Here is a 21,202-nt window from a genome sequence, read left to right on the forward strand (position 1 = left end):
AAAAGTGTATTTACCTTCACTAGTTAAGCAAAAACATCAGATCACTTGCACAATAATTAGTGGAAAGCTCTGTAGCCTACTACAAGCAACAGATGATTGCACTACGGGGCTGGGCGGGGCGAACTGTGCGTAAAAACGGAGTGAGCATTATAAGCCAGAATCCTGGTTTATCGCTGTGCCAACAGACGGTGAGACACCGAAGGCATGGAATGGATGCGTGCGTGCGCCCCACCTATTAGGCCTACAAGCGTCCCACAGTGGAATTTTGCGGCTGACCAAAAACGTCAGGATGTTCTACCTACATCAACGTATTCAAAATTAACATCAAAGGGATAGGGCCTAAGACCAGATAAATTACACTTCTAAGCAATTATTTCAAACTGAGAGTAAACGGGAAAGAAATGAACAGAGCCGGAGACAACAGTGCGCCGCCGAAAACGCACCGGTGCCTGAGGCAGCCAAATTCTCAAGAAGAAACTCATGGCGGTGGTCAAAAGAAGAACCGAATCCCACCCACGGTACAACCCAAAGATGCCCAGAGATGTACCAATATCAAGACAGTTGGAACTAATGGCACTCTGGCAACTCGGTGTGTCAGTGGTAAGGACAGGAAAGCAGAGAAAGGGAAGCGACATGCGAAAAGTGCGCTGGTTGCCACCGAAGGACAAAGGCATCAAAGCGCGCAAAGGAAACTCTCTGATGCCAGCAATGCTTCTGAGGACTTGAGCAAAGATTCTGGTTGCATATCCGGAAAGGTCTCGTGCTCCGACAGTAGTTCTGAAATTTCTGACTGCACATCTGAGGAAAATAAACTTTCCCCTGACACTCATAGCAGCGACACCGATTTGAGTGTTTCAGATGGGAGAGCTTTAGATACCTCAAGTGGAGATCCCTTTACCCGTGTGCCCGACATGAGGAACGAAGGTATCCCGTCCACGTGTACGTGGCAAGAAAACGCTATATACTCTGGAGGAGATGGTTATAACTCTTCTGGATGTTGTGGAGATTCACTTGCTTCGCTCCCATCACTGGATGTGTCTGTGGCAGGATATTCTGACCTAACTGGGGAACTCTTACGCGAGACTCCCGAAGATCTTGTCAGAGAGGTGGATGACTTGAGATCAGAAAATGAATATTTAAAAGTAAGAAATTGATCTCTGTGATTAGATCCGCCTCAATCTATGTCATTTTAAATATCTTTATAATGTCAAGACAACAATTACACGTGGCATTGCTTGTTCGATCTAATTTAAGAGCCGATTAGGCTTGCTTTCTCATGTCATCCCTAATTACTGACATGGGACTGCGTGACAACGAAGGGCATCCTGATATAAAAAGTCACGTAAGCTACAGGAGTAGCCTACCTACAGATCTATAAAGTCAAAAGATTGAAACCACAGTTTTTGAAACCTTTCAAAGACTTCTTCTATCGTTTGAAATGGTTTTGTAGAGCACATTTTGAGTTTAGGCAACACTTATTTTCTACATGTTATTCAATTAGGGGGAAGGATGAAATAACTTTAACATAAAACTGTACATAAAAATACATTAATAATCTACTAATAAAATATTCCCTGATTTACTGATTAATAACTGGTAACATTATGATTACAAGGTGGTGATGGTATGTGTTGCCCTCCCTGTTTAGGATGAGATGGAGGAGCTGCACTGTGAGATGCTGGAGATGCGGGACATGTTCATGGAAGAGGAGGTCTACCAACTGCAGGATCTGCGGCTGCAGCTAGACCAGGCCAACAAGATGTGTCGCATCCTGCAGTACCGACTGCGCAAGGCTGAGCGACGCAGTATCAGGGTAGCCCAAACAGGACAGGTGGATGGAGAGCTTGTCAGAACCTTGGAGCATGATATGAAGGTTAGGATCCTGTGTGTGTGTGTCAGCCTGTCTCGCTGTTTAGTTAAGTGCTTGGAGCTTATTAGGAGACTTCACATTTCCAGATCATTGTGGTCTCATAAACATCTGGTCTGCATCTCACTGTTATCCAATAGAATGTCAACCACTGTCTTGCTCATATCCTATTCCTATGACTCCTGTGTACACATTCCAGAACTGTAATTGACAATTCTATGACTCAGCTTTACTTTAATTTTTTATTTAAAGCATGCTACATTCCACTCATGCCTGCAAGTACAAAATGAATCTTTATTGCATCCTGTTCTATTGCAATTACAATGAGCCATGAGTCTTCCTCAGAATAGAATTTTGTGTAGGTATTGAGTTGAGTTGATTTGATTTCATGTGGGTTTCCCCATGGTACTTTTTATCTTTATGCAACTGTGCATTGTGCTAGAATGGCCACCAGCAGTTTACATGAGATTTGATCTCCCTGCCAAAGCCCCTCTGTCTTACTACAGAAACTCACAATGTATATTCCTACCAAATTATCTCAGGGGTGACTTAGATAACATTTTTCATAGACTCCCATTCGAAATCATGTGCTGAATACCTTTCTGTAATTACTTCAGCATACCCTGTGTGTAAGTCATCAATGGAAGGTTTATTTAGTGGTACACTGTCAGAACAATGCTGCGGCTTTGAAAAAAGGAATGAGGCAACAGATCTTGTAAATCAGATATAAGGACACTTCAAAAAATGAGACAGCAAGGGCAGTAAAAAGACATTTGTATTTTGTACCCTTGGTCAACACTTTTTGACAATCCATTGCCTGTGAAAAACGATTATGTGTTTAACAGGTGGCGAAGAGTGTATCCGTTCGCCTCCACAATGAGTTAGAGTCAGTGATGCAGAAGAATTCCCAGCTGGTGTGGGAGAACGAGGGCCTACGGGAGAGACTACAAGATCTGGAGGTGTGCAAGCAAGTTCTTCAGGTCGAAATGGAGAAAGCCAGAGAGGTACTATACTATTTAAAATAGGGAGTAGGCAATTGTTCCCGGATGGGGAACTTTCTCATTTTAAAGTTCCCAGTAAGGAAGATTAGGATCAGAGGCTGAATAAACAATTCTTACTTGCTTAATTGCTTGAGGATCTCTAAGATCTCCAGAGATATAAATACAACATTGCTGCAGTACTGTTTGTGGCCAGAGCCCTATTCTTCACAGCTGCTCCATCCTGCTGTTACTCTGAAGAGAGATGAGGTGACAGATGACCCTGGTCTGGAACCCCAGTCTATGTGTCAGGGGCACGGCCCAGCAGCTGAGTTGACTGCTGCATGGGTGGGGCGAAGCTCTATGGCATGCCGAAGTCTGAACTTGGGGCACAGCTGACATTCTCCAGTGGCAACAGAGACAGAGGGAGAAAGATCGACTGAAATAGATCAAATGTCGCTCTCTAAACATGTTTAAGCCAGGCTAAATCTAGATCACAGTGTTGTATCGAATCCAAAGGTCTTTGTTTTAGGCTCTGGCACACTGACCTACAACAATTAACTGAACAATATACTATACATTTTTGGTTAACGTCATTGTTTCAGTCTCACTTTCTATCCATCTATGGCCTCTATCCTGGCCATGGAGAAGCCTCAGTGTTTGTATTTGTGGTACCATCCAGTAGCACGTGTTTGCTTTAATCCAGGATTCGGTGCTTTGGATTCAGCCTAGCTTGGTCCGCTCATCTGAGACAGCTGCTAGTCCCTCTGATCCTGACCGGGAAATCCACTTACATTACCTAATCTAGGCAGACTACGACCAGGGAGCCTGGTCTGCAGAAATGTGAAGGAGAATTAACCTAACAACTGCCGCCACAGAAACTTGACTGTGTAACCCAGTTTATAGAGCTTGATCCCCAACACCAGACTGTATAATAATGGGTTACAAACTTCCTACGTTTGTTGCTGATATATCTCACTTGCAAATATACTTCATTTTAAATGTTCTTTTTACTTGCTGAGTGAATGGACATATGCGCCACATGATATAACTATTCATGGATGGTATTTTATAGCTTCAGGGCTCGTTCTGTTACAGTGCACATATTGATATGGTTGATTCATGGTGGATATTTGCAATTATTCCCCATAACAACCTTTAGGGTGCTGAGGATTCATAGCAAAGTGCCTGTAGACCCAGACGGTCTGCATTCCTCTGGCATACATTCCTCTCGTACATAGCCCGACACAACCTCATAAATGATTGTGGGGCATTCATAAGAGATTGATTGACCATTACATCTGCATAGCAGAATGTTCAAGGTTTATTATTATGTTTTTTGTTTTATTTTATTCTACAAGCTTGAATAACTTATAATTGATGTTACCACAAGTGACAGGAGAGGTATCAAATATTAGCAGATTTTTTATACTGGACATTTAACATCTATGGGGTGCTAAATTATGCTGTGAATGGTACAACACAATTCTTAGAATGATCTTTATTTGAATTCTCAGAGTTCTTTGAAGAGAAGAAGTGTCAGATCGCCAACTAACAAAACTGAGAAGAAGCTCTCTCCCCAGGTAATGGTTGGGCATGACTTTGTGATCAATAATTTACTGTTTATTACCTAAAAACCTTATGTAATTCAAGCCTTCCAGTAAGTACTGACTAGGGAGATTTTTCTGGGTACTTATTCCGGATATGTCCATGGCAAATTTCCTTTAGAACCATAAAGTCTTGTTTTATCTAGGATGACAGTGCTGATTTGAAGTGCCAGCTCCACTTTGCCAAGGAGGAATCTGCTCTCATGTGCAAGAAGCTGACCAAGTTAGCATTTGAATGTGAAAAAATGCACGAGGAGCTGACCAGATACCGCTCAATCTACGGTGACATAGGCACCAACCAATCCTCTGAGGGCTCCTCCAATTCCCCCTACGCCAGGGAGACGGAGGTCAAAGTTCACCTGCGTCTTGTTGAAGAGGAGGCCACGCTGCTAAGCCGTCGCATAGTTGAGCTGGAGGTGGAGAACCGCGGCATGAGGGCAGAAATGAGTGACCTTAGGGAGAGAGGAGGAGGAGGAGAGGAGCAAGAGGAACCACAGGAAGGTGTTGGGGAACACCTGGCCTTAGCAGCTCAAGGGAGTGACAGAGAGAAAAAGGACCACGAGTTGAGGAGGGAGTACACACAGTTTCAAGATGGGGAGAGGAAACAGGAGAAAGAGAGTGTGGTGCTCGAATGTTCTCAGGTTGATATGGAGCTTCATTTTAGTAACAACAACCAATCACAGGTTGAAAGGATGTTTGACCAAAGCCAGATCACTCGGGAGGGGCCTGTAGGAGGGGAACAGGATAGCCAAGAGAATGATTCTGATAAACGAGGCCGAATGGCTGTGAGTTGCTTCAGTGAGAAAGACCTTGAAGCCCTCCTTGACCTGCGAGATCATGCTAGCCTCGTATGCTCAGCTCTCCAGCTCCTGACTACACCAGTCAACAATGGACACTGCTCCCCTCTACTATCTCCTTATCTTCCCAGGCTAGAGATAGATCCTCAAAGTAAAGCCCAGGTCCAAGGGCTAGACTCACCCCAGCAAGAGCCTCTATTTGGGGCTCTGGAGCTTCTGCAGTCCATGTTGATGGCCTTTGTAGGCAAAATGGAGAGTGTAATGTCATCAGGATTAGAGCAGAATGAGCTTTTCTACCAGGCAGTTGACAGGGGTTGGGATAGTAATGCTGTGACAGTTTTGTCTAGAGCAAGTGCTCTGAATTATAAGGATACTAAAAACATGTTAGGTACACCAGAAAAGAAGGAGACAGTTGAAGACCTGGGTATAGCAGAAGTGATGGAAAAAGAAGAGGAAGCAATGCAGGAATTGGGACCTTTATCTCAGTGGAACCACCTTAACACCTGCAGAGACCCAGTAGTGCGTCTCACCTTGCAGATACTCTGGATTCTCCACCAACGGTGTGTGGGCAAGAGAAACTTGCTGGAGAGCAAGGAGGTGAGAAGATATTCCACCTTAAGCACAAGTACATTTATAGTTTCACTCTCTGTAGACATTAATTAGTAAATGTTCCAAATGGCAAATGTTTGTATTGTGTCCTTTGATTTAGGTCCGAGGCACAGCCATGCATCTACTGCGGGGCGTGTTGCTGGAGTTAGGATCAGAGCTGCAGGAAGAGAACCTGACTGACCAAGAGACCATGGGTACACAGAGTGAGGTGACTGAGGTAAAGACGGTTATTGATGCTTGTCCTTTTCTGTGTCTGTGCGTGTGTGTGTGAGCCAAGCTAAGGGGCTTTCACTGGCAAGGGATTCCCCAGTATGCATTCAGCTAAAAGGCATCATGAGTGGACTTGTGGCACCGTATTTAGGCTAATCTCCTGTGAGGGCTACAGCCAAGCTAAAGCAGGCATGTGCATCCACATGAAAACATTCATTATGAGAGTCAAACAGCATATGGATAGAGCAAGGGAGTAATACAAATATTTTTGGGTGTTTGGTAACTGAGAGAATAAAATAGAGAAGGGTTGGTTAAAGTGAAATCATTCCCATAAGGTGTTGGATCCATTAAATGTCCGATGTAGCTGCGATTCTGAAGCTTGTGGTGTAAATTCAAGTATAAAACATATATCTTATTTAATTTGTCATATCCTGTTGTGCATGTCCACTGCACATCTAATACAAACTTGTATGTGACAAGATCTTCAGATCTTAGAAGAAAAAAATATGTTATAATTAATATCCGTCTGGATTCATAGAAACTGAAATGTACTATAAAATGTTGTTGTTGCCAGGAAACAGACTGTTATGCAGCCATAGTAGCCAAAAAAGTAGTGTTTAATGGGTCAATCTGGGACTGGGAGCAGACTTATCCCTCTGGAGATGGATGTTTTTCCTGCTAGCTCTGCTTACTTAAGACATCATAATCCACCATTTCCTACAGACACACATCCCCTAAAGTCGTCTACTATGTCAGCCCACTACAGATTTGTGACCAATCACAAAATATGACATGAGGGAGCTGTTTTCAAAAAGCCTTTTTGATTCTATTTGTAAAGTAACATGAAATATTAATTAATGTGATGCCTGTTTTTCCAGAGTGCTGTTCACACCATCTTAGACGAGGGAAGAAGTTTGGCATATGAAAGGTTAGTGTCCTTGTCAACACACTTACATCTAACACACACTCTCCTAATAGGTTAGTCTAATCATGTTGTTTTCACAGGACATACCCCAAAGGAAAAAAGTACAGACACAACTTCTATGCATTCGGGTCGAACCAGAAGAACCGGTGTTACCTTAGTCTTGAGTCTGCTCAACTGGACCGAGGTGACCAATTCAAGACCTGGGACCATCCCATTATGCCTCTCAGCTTTCCCGACTTGGACCTCGACCAGATGAGCATAGAGAGAAGCCACACTGCTCCAGAGAGGACCAGCCTTTGCATTTATTACAGCCCCCCCTCTGCACGCAGAGTCCAGCTTGCTCAGCTAAAGAAAAGCCCCATCACTGGTAAAAATACTACTACCACCATCTCCCCCTGCCATAAACCTACAAGCTCTGTTTCACCCCGCTGCTTGAGGCTCTCGGCTAACTTGAGTGATGACATGAAGGAGATGACAGCCAGCTTTCAGGCAGTCAGACAGGCAGTCCGCCGCTCCAGTTCTCTGGAAAGGAGGAAAGGGAGGTTGTGTGAGGGGTGGGTGGTAAATGTGGCCAGCGCAAGTACTCAGACTCTGATAAAACAGCCACAGATGGTGAGCGTGGGTCTGCAGACGGACGGTCCCCACAGTGCGGGGGGTGTGAGAGTGAGCCCTGCCCGGGTCCGGTCCTCCTCTCTGGTCTCTTCCAAGTCCTCGTCTCTGGAAAGGATGCCTGGCAGGACCAAACCTGGCTCCATTTCCCCAAAGTTCTACTGTAGGCACTCTGGTTCTTCCCCATCATCCCCCTCTTCTTTCTTCTCTTCCACCAGCTCGTCCTCGAACACCTCCATATCCACTCCCTCTAAAGAGCAAGGGCCTCTGAGCCCATCCCAACGCGGTTCTGTCAGGTCAACTTGGGGCCAGCCCACCAATACCAGAAGTGGTCAAGGACTTAACAGCACCACCCTTATTAGTGATGCAAGCAATGCAGGAAACCATAACAAACCCCCCAGCAAACCTGCAGGAGCGAACCGCTATGGATTAGTAACAGAGTTTCTGCGCAGAGTGAGTGGTCGAGCAGATAAGCCAGCAGCAGGCATGGGCCAAAAGGCAAGGAGCAGCCTGAAAAACCTGGAGCGCTTGCCTTCCACCAGAACCCCAGCTGGACCACTGCACAGGAATGATAGTATTACTAGAATCGTAAACCAGAGGTTCATGAAGCAAAGAGAAGAGTCAGGACGAATCCAAAAGGAGGAGAAAGGGCAGAATACAAACCAGGCTGTCAAAGGGCTCATCCACAGAGACCAGAACACCATCACACAAGAGGTGAGTGTGGACCCCAGCCACAGTATGTACATATATTATGTAATATCACATCACTTATATTATGTAACATCACAGTTTCACTTCCAATTATACTATTTCTTGTTGCTCTACTGAGCTGGATCCATTTGTTCTTCTTTAATCTCCCTCTGCCTCTTCTCAGGATGGGAACTATGAGTGCAACTCCACCTTCTGCTTTGCCCGACCACCTCGCACCACCCAACGCCCTTCACATCAGGTCAAACTACCCCATCATGGATACTCTGCAGCAGTCACTGGGTCAGGAGATCCCATCTGTGAGTAAGGGGGAAAGAGGCGAGGCACAACACTGGACAGCTGATGGGATTCCACGAGACATGTGAGAAGAGAGACATGAAATCAAGAGGCCTGGATTTGGAATTCTGAATTCTGTATCAAAATGAAGAGGTTGAATTACAGAAAACCATCACTCTTATTGACTGTAGGGAAATTCTCTACACAGTATGTGTGCAAAAGTATTGTGCTAGAAAGTTTGATTATTACTATTATGATTTTTATTTTTATGTTGGTATAATCCAATTTACTGGATAGGCACTTTTCTTTACCAATATGCTTACATCTTATCTCTGTTATAACAGTTAGAAAAAGACCAATGTTACTGTGGCAAGTTCATTTACTGTAACTGTGTCATGCATTAACATTTTAATGTAGATTAATGTTATATTAATACATTTCACAGATAACTGATGGATAACTGTGGAACATTGTCTGTTGTCTGTAAGGCCTATGCAATGTATTCATCGCATATACTGTACTGTTGTAGTCTGTGTAAGCTTTTCTTATGTGTCATGATATACTGAGTTTAAATAAACACACATCCCGGCTTCTATCTACGTGCTTGGTCAGCATGACCTCGAGATTATCAGGTCTTTGGTCTGAGCAGGTCTTGAGAACAAAGTCTCTTACTTTCACCTTGGATTGGAACCTAGCCAACAAGACAGTACATAGTGCAATATGTTATAGGATATAACATATGTTATAGGCGGTTATAGGACATGGGCAGCTGGCCATTATGTCACATGCTCAAAAAAGCAGGTGAAACCACTAAGTAGTTAATGAGATTTCCTGCTTCTTGGCAGCTTGAGTATCTTTTTTCCAACTTCCACTTTCACCCTTTTATATAGAGTAATACAGTAGGCGACAATATACAAACACGTAAAACAATGTAGATTGAAAAAAACACAGAATTGCACTGAAAAGACAATCAACGGCAGGGCAAAACAAAAATGATCAGGAGGACTTCGGGGGGGGGGGGGGGGGGGGGGGGGGGGGGACTGCTGTATTCTATGTTCACACTCCCCTTCAGCTGATCTTGGAAGACTAAAGATCAACATTTGATCTTTCTACCAATCGTCTTTCTGACAATCTGAAAGTACTAAGATGCATTGGATATAGTTACATAAATGTACTAATCTCTCAGATGCCATATACAAAATGTGACCTCAAACAACCACTAGGGGAGCTCTTCGGAAACGTAATATCTATTCACTCAAGTGTTTCCTTGAATAGTTGTTGACTGTAAAAAAAAACAATAGATCGAGAGATTATTTGTTATAGCATTTCATTAGTGAGATACTTATAACTGAATCCAGATGTGTCTGGTCCCTCTCAACTCGTGGAATGGAGTATGTTTACTCTAGATTCGAATCATATGACTTCGAAAGAGATGATAACTTCCAGAATGGGACGAAGTCACTTCAAACGTCCAATGTTTCTGCCAAGGCATTGGAACTTAAACTATTCTTCTACAACAGGTAGCTAGATGTACAATATTTGAATATATATGAAGTAACACGTTTTTTTATTTTCTCCAATTTGATTATCGACGATGTGGTCTTTATTTTAATTGTATCTCCTTCAGGTTCGTTGAGCCTATCAATTCGGAGGGGTACAAAGAGTGGAGACGAAGTATGTCTGTGACAGAAAAACTGTCATCCTTCACAGGGGACACTGGGCAACAACAGCTGCAGAAATCGAAGGATGAATCAATTACAGACTCATATTGTAGCAACACTGGAAGTTCCACTGATAGGACTACAAATGCAGAACCCCTCTCATTCGCAGAAGTGATGCGACTAATCGAAGCAGGCGAGGAAATCCCTGGGCTGTCAAAGCTTGACATAAAACCAACCAATGAATCTCCCACCCCCTCTCAGATGGTGAGAAGACTGAAACCTTGGGAAAAACCACCAACTACTAAGTAACTTAATCACATGAATTAACACATTCGTTTTGTTTTCTTGTGAAGGGAAACAAAAATGTAGATACTTGACCTGATTCATATAGCACTGTGAATTATACTACCATGGGCTCAATAAATGTCTGCAACAGAAACTGAAATTCCTGAGATTACACTTTTTTCTCACAGAGGAGGACAAAGTCAGAAAAACTATAAAAATGATTTAAATGGCCCTTTTTTTACTTATTATCTCAGAGAATGCTGTCTTTTGTCACCTTGATCAGCATAAGCAGGGATTTTCTAAAATATAAATAAAGAGAACCATACTTGGTGTGTTGCAGAACATGTGATGTATTCGTGTTGCATGTATAGACTATGTCTAGATTCTCCTGGGCAGGATTCTCTCAAACAGGCTTGCTGGTTTGGGAGCGTTTGAGGCCTGGCCTGGGCAGGACAGCCATGTAGCGTGTGAGGGGCCTGCGCTTGGCAGGCTTCTTTTGCTTGGTTGTCTCTGGTCCCTCCTGAGCCCTGAGATGGCTGTCCCTCAGAAGCTCTGGGACGGGGGGCTGGATGATAGGCAGCAGACTGGAGTAGGGCATGCAGTTGTATACCCTAAGCTGCAGACACAGACCTCATGAATTGAACTGCTCTATAGAAGTATACTGTACATGTAAAACATCCAAAAGTGAAATAGGCTACAGGGGGCAGACTCACCTGCTCATGGCTGTTGTGGGGTGTCTGTAAATCAGGGGGGCAGGATGGCAGATGATGTCTAACCTTCTGTTTGTATGCCTGTCCTAAGATACTGCTAGTCTAATGACAGGGTAACAAAACCATACAGAAAGGGGTTAACAACAGTATTTTGACATTACAGTAAGATACAGATAGTTACAGATAGATGTGTTCAGCTCACCTGTTTGCCCTTCTCCTGCCACATAGTCCATGTGTTCTCTACCTGTTCATCTGTGTACTTAACAATCCGTGGATCAGCAGGGACCAGTTCTGTCAGAGGGGTGGCCTCGCCAAGCTTGGTTATGTCTGACTGGTGCCTTTTCTGAGCTCTCAGGTTCTCCACTATGCGTTTGGCACAACTAGGAAAAGAACAAAACATCAGTTTTGTGTCTGTCTTGGCCCTGAAGGGGGTCTGTTTATTGTGTCTTCCTTACATCCAGTGAGGGTATTTCCCCTCATTGAGGACTTTCAGTGTTTGGCAGGATCCAGCCTTCTTCAGGTCCGCAGGCAGCTCCTTGGGAATGGCACTTGGATCACCAACACACCACATGCCCTGACCGAATGTACCTAAGACATGGGGAAAAGGGAGAAAAATGAACAGTTTATCCCCCCGCTGTAGTGGGTAGAGCAACATCTTTGTACATTCACATCTCCCATTGACTGAGCATTCATGTAGTATTGTTTGACTCGGCTCAACATACATACAGTAGTTTGTGTTCAATGGTGGTGGAGCTAACCAATATATTTTCCAGCAATTGTCCATAGACGGACGTTGCAGTCAAGGCTGGCAGTGACTATGAGGCGAAAGCGTTCCACATACTCCAGGTGCACAATGCTCTTCAGATGGCCACGCCAGGAACTCAGAAGGGCAGGGGGGATCAAGGACACAGTCCAGCCCTTGTGAATCTGGCCAGGGAGGGAGGTAACAATGTCTATTACTTCATGAATCATCATATTATTCATAATAATTACATGTTCTCTAGATACCTAATGACTAAAATGTGTTTTCACATCAGTCTCAATATCACTTTAGAGGCACCTATCTACTGCATGTGTGACTTTGTTGAGTCACCTCTTTCTCCTGCCCCAGCACCACTCTTGGTGGGCCCTGTACTCTACAGTAGTGGGGTATGAGGTCCGGCAGACACATAGTGTCCTCCTTTGCTGGTTTCTCCTTGCTTGTCTCGCTCCACATACGGTAACAGTACTTTTCAATGTCCCACACCTGCCAAGGAACAAACCAAAAGATCCAGATTTCTTTTCACCTTGGTTCCTTTTACTGCTTCCTGAGCCTGGTGCTTTCTCTGGTGGGGTCAAATGGTCGTGCAAAACTAATGTTAGACATGCCAGCTGTGTGGGTGTATCCAGCCTCTCCCTACCATGATGTACCCGTTGCTGTGCCCAGAGAGCAGGATCTGATTCTGGCTATCAGTGAACATGGCAGTGACGATCGAGCCCTCTTTGTGTCTTGCACGGAATTTTGCCAGTAGCCCCCCGCTAAGGTATACAGACCAGGCGTAGATATAGCCGTCTGCTGAGCTGGTGAGCAGAACTGCAGTGTCAGGGCTGCGCTCTCGGGTGCACAGGAACAGTGCCTGCACATCACAGATGGAAACACACAGGAAAGAATCGTTACTCGAAAATGCTGAGTTATTCTTCTACCAGGACACAGTTGGTTGTTTGTTCACCTTCTCCACTGCAAAACAAGGCTTGTTCAGCTCCTCCATGTTGTTGATTTTGGGTTTCTTGGTCTTGCATTTGTGTGCCAGTGCACCCCTTCGAGTCATTCGTGCTTCTCTAACCAAGGGGGCTTGGGGCAGGCAGGCTGAGACTGGAATTTGAATGCTACCTCTGCGTCCCTGTAAGGCGCACCGATGTAAGGATAGTATTTGTAGAGACACACAAACACACCTAAACATTGAGTAACTTTGCAAGTAACTGTGTGGCTAAGCTGGCGTTCCATGGTGTGTCATTTGTAATGGGAAGGTTCTGGTAAAGTGTTGCTGTACTGTCTAATTTGCTGTGGGATGTAAACATTTTCATTAGTGCACATGTAAAAGGATCCCTTCAGTAAGCAACCACACACATACTGTGCTGTACCTCGAAGACGCTGGTAGGGGTGGTTTCAGTGGTGAGTTGTCGAACCTGAGGGTCAACAGACTGACTAATGGCTTTCAGGAAGACAGCTATGGAGCATAACCACACGTCGTCTTCATCCTCAGATTCCTTCTCAAAATCATCCACGCAAGCATTTGGCCTCAGAACTGACCCTTGTCTCGCTTTGTCCCTCACCTACATGGGGGGAATGTTGTCAGATTTCCAAAATAAATGTTGTCTGGTCCCAGTACAAATGTAAAGACTGGCACACTAGCCTCACTCGTATGGGTATTAACGGCAACGGGCTTTCGCTTGCGTTGAAGCGGCAAAAGGCTTGACCCGAATCGATGTTCCAGACGATGATGTCACCACTGTAGGAAGCGGTCACCAGCATCTTGCTGCTGTGGGCGTGCATGGAGTAGATGTCCTCAGAGTGGTACTGATTCCACACACGGTACTCCATCTCATCCTCATCTTTGGCATCACTGACACATGAACACACAAATAGGAGGAAATAGAAGGACTGTATACACAGAAAAGTGGGTCATTTACTTACTACAGAATGTTTGAAGGAATCACTCACAGATACCACATGACTTTTTTCCCCCAGCCTGACACATAGATCCTCTCATTGATGTATATAATCCCTGTGACCTGTCCACAAGAAAATACAGTACAGAACGTCCATAAGTTCCGGAGTAAACAAGGTTACAAGTAATTCTGGTCACTGTCTAAACTAACCTCCTGATCATCCACCAGGGAAATTTCAGAGAGTAGAGCTCCATTGTTGAAGTTCCAGAGGCGTATGGTACCATTGTTTGAGCCTGTAATAAGGCGGCGCTTGAATTCATCAAAAGCCATCGCAGTGATCTCTGCTGGCCGCTCAGGGATTGTCTGGAACTGCATCACCTTCTCTCCTGTCTGGATGTCCCACACACTCACCACCCCTGCATGGCAGCCACTCACCACCTGGACAAGGATGGGTGTAAATGTGTGTGTGTGTGTGTGTGTGTATATAGATTTGGGGAGGGGGGCATCTCTGCACATTAGCTACATTTTAGTAACTCAGTCACTAACCCACCAACCTGTTTGAAATTGGGGTTGTAGAGTGCAGCACAGAGTGGCTGTTCATGTGATGTTACTGTTTTGGGTTGGGAACTGTCCACCTCATCTATTGCCCCTTGCAAAACCCCAACCTGCACCACACATACACAACAAGACGCAACAATACACATGGAGACCTCAACCAATACCACAAGTTTCTGTATTTGTGTGTGTCTATATGTTCGTTTCAACCATTAACACACAAGGCATGAAGCCAACACCATGGTGTTACTGGTGTGGTTGTAGTAGATTCTGGAGATGGAAGAGCGACCCAAATTGACATTTCTGGAATGGATGTTCTGGACGCAGGTACAGTCCAGCAGGTCCCAGACACGCACATTCTGAAGTGGAGTGAGAGAGAAATCTAAAATTATATCAAGCCATGATGAACTGCTGGAAGAGAATAAAGCCAAGTGTCAGTGAACCTGACCGTGAAGGTAAGGACAGGTTACATTGGTTTCTGACCTTGTCCTTGGACACACTAATGATCTGATTGTCTTTGCCGTTGACAGCAATGTGAGTGATGCCAGCAGCATGACCCTTCATGTGGGATGTGGCCTTATTGGTGAGGTAGGGGTTCCAGACTCTCACCACCCTATCAAAACCTCCCGTCACTGCAGGCCAGAAACACACCACGTCCCTAAACAGCTGTGACAGATCTGTTATATAGTGTATACTGTTAGAACTTCTGAATTATTCAGTGTGCCATTTTTATTCACACCCAGTATGTTGAGGTCAGGTGAGTAGTCAAAGCATTGTATGCCCTTCTTCTGGTGAAAGTGTGCAGTTCTAGAAATAAGAAAAAATCCACTATTAAAACATGAATCTATTTCCCACAAACAAGTAGGAAGTATCTGTAAGTCTACATGTATTTGAATTTGAAACAAAGTAAAGGGGCACATACTGGACTTTACACTTGAAAGAGTGAGGCAGAGTTGTCAGTATCATGGCAGCTTGGCTTGCTGCACAGCAGGTGGCAATACAGTTCAACTCTGGGATGTAGCGCATCTGGTAGACCCAATCGTTATGAATGGGCTGGACCAAGAAATGAATGGGGCATCATTTAACCACAGATGCAGAAGAGGGGTATTAAATAGTGAGAAAAGTTGTTTACTTACAACTCTACAGCAGAGAAATAAACTAGAGGAGTTTTTGAGCAATGCTGTGACTGGAATCCGGTAATTGCATCCTAAGAAGTAGAGGTTGCATGAACATGAATATCTTTACCCATCTGTTTGTTTCCCATTTAGTCTTAGTACCTGTCTTGAAGGCGGTGCTGTCAAAGAGGCCATTCTGCACCACATCGGAGGAGATAAAGATAAATATGGCGCCACTGGTAACGCCTATGCAGAAAATAGCTTTCCTGCCATCTGTCCTAAAAGGAGGTCATGAAATCAAGAATGAGCTGCCCTAACAAATGACCATTATTGTCCACTAGGCACAAATGATACATTTGTCATTATCTCATTATCGCACTGGCAGCATTCAGAAGTTAATGAGGCATATGGGTCAAGGTCAATGCCTGGATTAATAACCCATTTAACATGTGGAGTTGACACAGGAGTGCTGCTGCCTACCAGTAGTCCATTACGATCACGTTGGCCTCCAGCTCCGACAGGGAGAAGACTATGTCACACTTATTGGCACTGATGTCATAGAATTCTGGTGACAGCCCAAACATACAACACACACACATTACACACACATATACTATGTTGATACAACCAGCAGACAACTGAACCATATAATTCTCCAGACATTCAACACACCTACATCTCGACCAGTAGAGGAGATGGAGAGCATGTTAATGTTGCTCAGACAGACCATATCCGAAACCCAAACAGGCTGTCCAATCGTGTGCGGCATCTGACCAATCTGAAGCAGAAGTCATTCAGATGCAGTTAATTCATTGTAAGCTACACAAATGCACACCGAACATCTAACCTGTGATCCATAGTGAAGAGAGGGGTAGATATTTACATGGATGGTGCGCTGTATCTTGAACCTCTCGCTCCAAAAGATCAGGATTCCATCGTGGCTAACTGATATGTAGCGTCCTCCATGAGTGCGACCCAACATGCCCCCTGAGAACCTTTCTTGCTCCCCAGAGTCACCCTTCTTCTCCCCCACAGGGGGTAGGAAGGAATGGAACTGCAAGCTCACTATGATCTCACAATGTCCACTGCACAAACCGAAAAACACAAAATGACACAAGGCTCACATGAAACAGAATTGGTCTATTATGTCATGCCTGTAACTTACGTTTGTAAAATCTTAAGTGGTTTGGGAAAATAGAGTGGCTTAGTTTTCTTCTGCAGTGAGTGTTTCACTCTGTACTCTAGAAGCATGTAGTTCAGATATTCATCCTGTACGTGTACACAACGTTTGAATGAGACAAGTTGATAGAAAGACCAATGTTTTAGTCACAAAAAACTGCTGAGATAACTGACTTTGGGATGACAATTCATGTTTTCCTCTTACCCAGTCCACACTGCCATCACAGTTGGCGTCAACTTTCATAAAAATAATATCCAAATTTTCATCATCAACATCGCCCATGACTTTCTTCATTGCATCACGGAATTGCGCAATGCTCAACCCTGAGAGAAAAAACAACCAGTGGAGAGGAAAAGCTTTTGTAATGACGAATCATCTATCTTATGAGCAGGTGTTAATGGGGGAAATGCCTTTAAGACAGCAATACAAATTAAATCTGTGTGGGTCTCTCACCTCCTCCACCATCCACGTCTGCCTCTCTGAACATGCGCTCGATGCGACGGAGGTGCTCATCGTTGATCTGATCCTCCACTTTGCCTTGTGATGGCATTTTTACTTTTTCCCCATGGTCACTTTCCTTTCCTGAGCGCTCTGGTTCCATTCCCTGCTGAGGGGCTACAGAAGCCTAGTGAGACAGAATACACCCATAAACATGGACCACTCTCTCCTGACCAAGTCTGTTTTGTTTTTTTATTACACATCTGCTTAGAACTGCTCCCAGATTTACAAATTACAAGATTTACCTGGAGAGTGTTGAGTTTTTGCTTATCCCCATCTGAGGTGGAACTAAATATGTAGATATGTATTAGAGGGAATTGGATTACATTTTAAATCTATTGATATCCACCATAATTACTTGCTAAATGACTCTCAGTCCTTATGAATCCACTCAGTAACATTTGTCATCTTGTTAAACTACTCCACCTGGTGGTGCTGGCCATCCTCCCGTGTCCCTGTGATAGTACACAAAGATATTCTGGTAATGGCTTGGCTTAGCAAACTTGAATCCACAACTGTTACAGTCCAAATCACAAGGGGAAAAGAATGTTCAATAAAGTATGTCATAGTGCGACAAAAATTCTATCGATATATTAATGGTTACCATAGCTAATAAACCGAAGTAGTTTATTAATCTTCATTGTAGTACAATGTATTTGCATTCAATATTACTCATTATATTCATTAGTGGATAGGACAACACAATGTGGAGGACAAACATGTTCTTCAAATAAAAAATGTTCTTGTCAAGAAACAAACCAGAGTTTAATGTCTGGGGGGCAGTTTTAACCTTAATGCTGAGAAATCACATGACTACAAATTCTGAGTCTAACCTGGCAAGTGTGGTCTGTACATAAAGCTCTCCATCAACAGAAGACAACAAGGGAGATGAATGTTGACTTTAAGAAGAAGAGTAAGCACACCACTATTCCCATCAACAAGGTAACAGTGGAGGTGGTCAGGAACTTCCAGTTCCTAGGGTTCCACCTCACCTAACCTGAATGTCTAACAGCACAATAGTGAAAAGCCACCAATGTTTATTATTCCTTCAGAAAATTAAAGTTGTGTACTTCTATCCCCACAACCTTCGCCCACTGTTTCTTCTGCTATTCCCCTGGTTTGTCATGGTAGGGAAGCAAAATGCCATTATTCTGTGTATACATGCCAGTTCAAATGACTGTGAACTAACAAACCAACAAGAGGGAAGTATTTCTTCATCAATGTGCACTTGGTCACACATCCTGTTCTACGCTTTATATGAGGAAGTAGCAGTCATGTTGTATGGAGATGTTTATGAGGCCTAATTGTCAAAATACTGACCATGTCTGTCTGCTACCATCTTATGATATGTCAGAAGCAGCAATACACACCTTGGAATTACATAATAAACCAGTGAAACACCAGAAGCTCATAAATTGTGTAATTATTTTAAGACATGAGAACATGTTGAACATAGTAGATACAGTATAACGAAGAAAAACAATCAGAGTTAAAAAACTTTAAGGCAGTGTAAATATAAATGATTTTTAATAAAACATTTTCAATCTCATAACAAAAGAATCAATCAGGACCAAGGAGGCAGACAGTATGTAATCTTGAGGGAACTTGAAAAAGTGGACGTGTGTGTGTGCGCAGGTGTCACATTACACACGAAGTGTGTTTAACTAACCTGTGTGTGACTGTAAAAAAAATGAGTGTGCATAGTAGAGGTGACAGATTCGAGTCAGGTCCAGTTGTACAATCACTAGAACTCTTCTGCTTCTTGTCCTTCATCTGGAATAACAAACCCCTCCTGCAAATGGTGAAACGGTACATACGATTTAAATGCATTGGGGAGTGAGGGAGTCAGTGAGAACAGAAGAGAAGGGAACACTGTACTGTACAAATACAAAGAAAGCTCAGCACTCACATCAGTGGCATAAAGAATATCCATGATCCTTTGCAGCGTTGGGTCTCCTTCTCCCTCCTTCTCTTGGCAGATGAGCTCGATGTTCCTCAACTTTCCAAAATAGAAGTCTCTCTCCTTCTCCATGTCCTGAATGGTGCTCTTTAAACTGTTGACCTATAAGCAAAAGGACAAAAGGTTACATGTATAAATGTCTTCAAAATAGGGACCAAGGGATAAACAAATTGCAATAACATTAAATTCAATCCAAGGTTTCAAGAGGGGAGAGAAAATGTCAGTGCAAATGCACTTGCTGTGTCACCTCCTGGGCTAGCTCCACCTTCTCCTCGTCTCCCGCCACCGTCCCGGGCCTCCGTGGGGCCTTGGCTGCTGCTGCTGTCTGAGAAGACTTAAGGGGAGCTGAAAACAACACATCACAGCGTCAAAAAAGGAGAAATAATGACGGCGCACTGTTAGCTTTACCCTTGTATCCTCACTTCACATAAACTGTAACAACCCAGTGATTTCAGTGTCTAGTAGTCCTTCAAAAGAGGCCTTTCTCAGTGACAAGCTTAGTGACCACTGAAGATCCCTGCATCACCATTAAACCACCTTACCGACACGAGCAGCTGGTTTGGCAGAAGGTTCGATGAGCTTTACTAGGATAGAAATGCACACACATTCTCTTACTCTTGGTAATCAGAACTATATTTCCAATGGATAATGAGCGTCTTCCTCACCAGAGCTGACCTTCCTGGGTTTACTTGCTGCGACTGCTCCAGGGTTGGGCGTAGGGGTAGTTTCCTGGCCTTGGCGAGCTGCTAAAGGGTCATACTCCTTCCCATCATAGTTAGCATCAAAGAACTTCTTGAACCACTGCACAAACTCAAAGTTGTCCTGGAATTTCCCTTTAATCAACTTGTCCACAGCGATGATCTAGATTGAAAATCAATGTTAAGCAGTGACTAAACAATTAGGTAAAAAACGACGAACAAACTAAATAAAAATACAGGCAGATAAAACACCATCATGTAACACTTACTTTGTCAACCCCAATCTTCTTGAAACTTGTCTGTAGGATTTTGAAGTTCTGGATGTATTCATGTTCAAGTTTGGCCTGGAATTTTACTTTCTTCAAAGGCAGGCATCCAGGAAACAGCATATCCATGAACTGGCAATAAGATGCACCTGTATGACCACAAAAGTGACGTCCATGATATTGATAGCTAACAATTTGCTATTTGGCTAATCTAGTTAGGCTTCAAACTTTGTAAATCAGTTAAATTTACTGGTCCACAAAATGTCAGTTTAAGGGTGCTTACCTGAACACAACTGCTCAATTTTTGCGTGGTTAATTTGTAGGGACTCGTTGATCCATGCAAGCATATCATGACGACTAAGGTTATCGCTCGTCACAGATGTGGAGTACACATTCACAGCCATACTCTTGAGTGAAAGGAAAAATAGCCGTTATATTAGCTAGCAATAGCTATCTTCAAAGTTTGATTTGTAAGTTAGTCGACAAGTTAGCACGTGGACTTAACAACGAACACAAACAGATATCTGCTGACTAAATGTGCAAAATAAAGATTAGATCTAGTTAGCCAACTTAGTTACAGAGAAGCTTGCTAGCTAACAACATGTCTCCCACAAGATAGCTCTCTAGCTACCACTTCCACACCCACACTGCTAAGAATTGGCTATGGTAGCAACCTAAGCTAGCTACAGTAGCTAACTACTTTCACGGAAACTTCCAGCGTAGTTCTTTAATCTTGAACTTACATCGTGTTATTAAATACAGACCAACTGATTGCGCTCGTTGAATCAATAACCTATTGGTCTATGTAATTTGACTTCCGACACAATGCCAAACTAGTAGGTTTATGTATAAAGTATTGTCTTCCAACTTTGCAATTTCGCCGTTCACCGGCGACTGTCAAAGTTTCATTCAATGCACAACCACCCATGTGATCTGGGCTGCTTGTTAGAACAAGTGAATTCGATCTAGATCAGCTAGTTTCCCGGTGGCTGGAAGACATGTTTTCTGTGACGGTATAGATAGCCATAATACATACACCG

At 43.6% G+C, this 21,202-nt stretch overlaps 3 protein-coding genes across 3 annotated transcripts; 1 reads left to right on the forward strand and 2 right to left on the reverse strand.

Moving 5' to 3' along the window:
• Positions 1-178: 178 nt before the first annotated feature.
• LOC124480644 (protein SOGA1-like) lies at positions 179-9,337 on the forward strand. The gene is made up of 9 exons (XM_047040166.1): positions 179-1,142; positions 1,649-1,873; positions 2,713-2,871; positions 4,362-4,427; positions 4,598-5,845; positions 5,958-6,074; positions 6,946-6,995; positions 7,073-8,315; positions 8,476-9,337. The coding sequence occupies exons 1-9, from the start codon at positions 402-404 to the stop codon at positions 8,614-8,616; spliced, it is 3,990 nt and encodes a 1,329-aa protein (XP_046896122.1). The 5' UTR covers positions 179-401; the 3' UTR covers positions 8,617-9,337.
• A 1,527-nt stretch (positions 9,338-10,864) lies between these two features.
• LOC124480655 (WD repeat-containing protein on Y chromosome-like) lies at positions 10,865-17,252 on the reverse strand. Its single transcript, XM_047040181.1, has 25 exons — positions 17,194-17,252; positions 16,945-17,063; positions 16,726-16,829; positions 16,444-16,645; positions 16,233-16,338; positions 16,041-16,125; positions 15,723-15,838; positions 15,582-15,652; positions 15,368-15,498; positions 15,185-15,252; positions 14,929-15,077; positions 14,667-14,804; positions 14,445-14,555; positions 14,101-14,328; positions 13,943-14,013; positions 13,640-13,844; positions 13,363-13,554; positions 12,951-13,121; positions 12,642-12,857; positions 12,335-12,487; positions 12,000-12,168; positions 11,697-11,829; positions 11,444-11,621; positions 11,245-11,343; positions 10,865-11,147 (listed from the first exon to the last, which is right to left on the reverse strand). The coding sequence occupies exons 1-25, from the start codon at positions 17,225-17,227 to the stop codon at positions 10,935-10,937; spliced, it is 3,462 nt and encodes a 1,153-aa protein (XP_046896137.1). The 5' UTR covers positions 17,228-17,252; the 3' UTR covers positions 10,865-10,934.
• A 1,399-nt stretch (positions 17,253-18,651) lies between these two features.
• Positions 18,652-21,103, reverse strand: LOC124480528 (microtubule-associated protein RP/EB family member 1-like). The gene is made up of 7 exons (XM_047039938.1): positions 20,906-21,103; positions 20,446-20,569; positions 20,166-20,311; positions 19,864-20,059; positions 19,446-19,543; positions 19,148-19,300; positions 18,652-19,030 (listed from the first exon to the last, which is right to left on the reverse strand). Exons 2-7 carry the CDS (start codon positions 20,564-20,566, stop codon positions 18,983-18,985), a joined length of 762 nt encoding a protein of 253 aa, XP_046895894.1. The 5' UTR covers positions 20,567-20,569; positions 20,906-21,103; the 3' UTR covers positions 18,652-18,982.
• Between the last annotated feature and the right edge of the window lie 99 nt (positions 21,104-21,202).

The sequence above is a fragment of the Hypomesus transpacificus genome, chromosome 18, assembly GCF_021917145.1.
Source record: "Hypomesus transpacificus isolate Combined female chromosome 18, fHypTra1, whole genome shotgun sequence".
In the NCBI taxonomy this organism is placed as follows: domain Eukaryota; kingdom Metazoa; phylum Chordata; class Actinopteri; order Osmeriformes; family Osmeridae; genus Hypomesus; species Hypomesus transpacificus.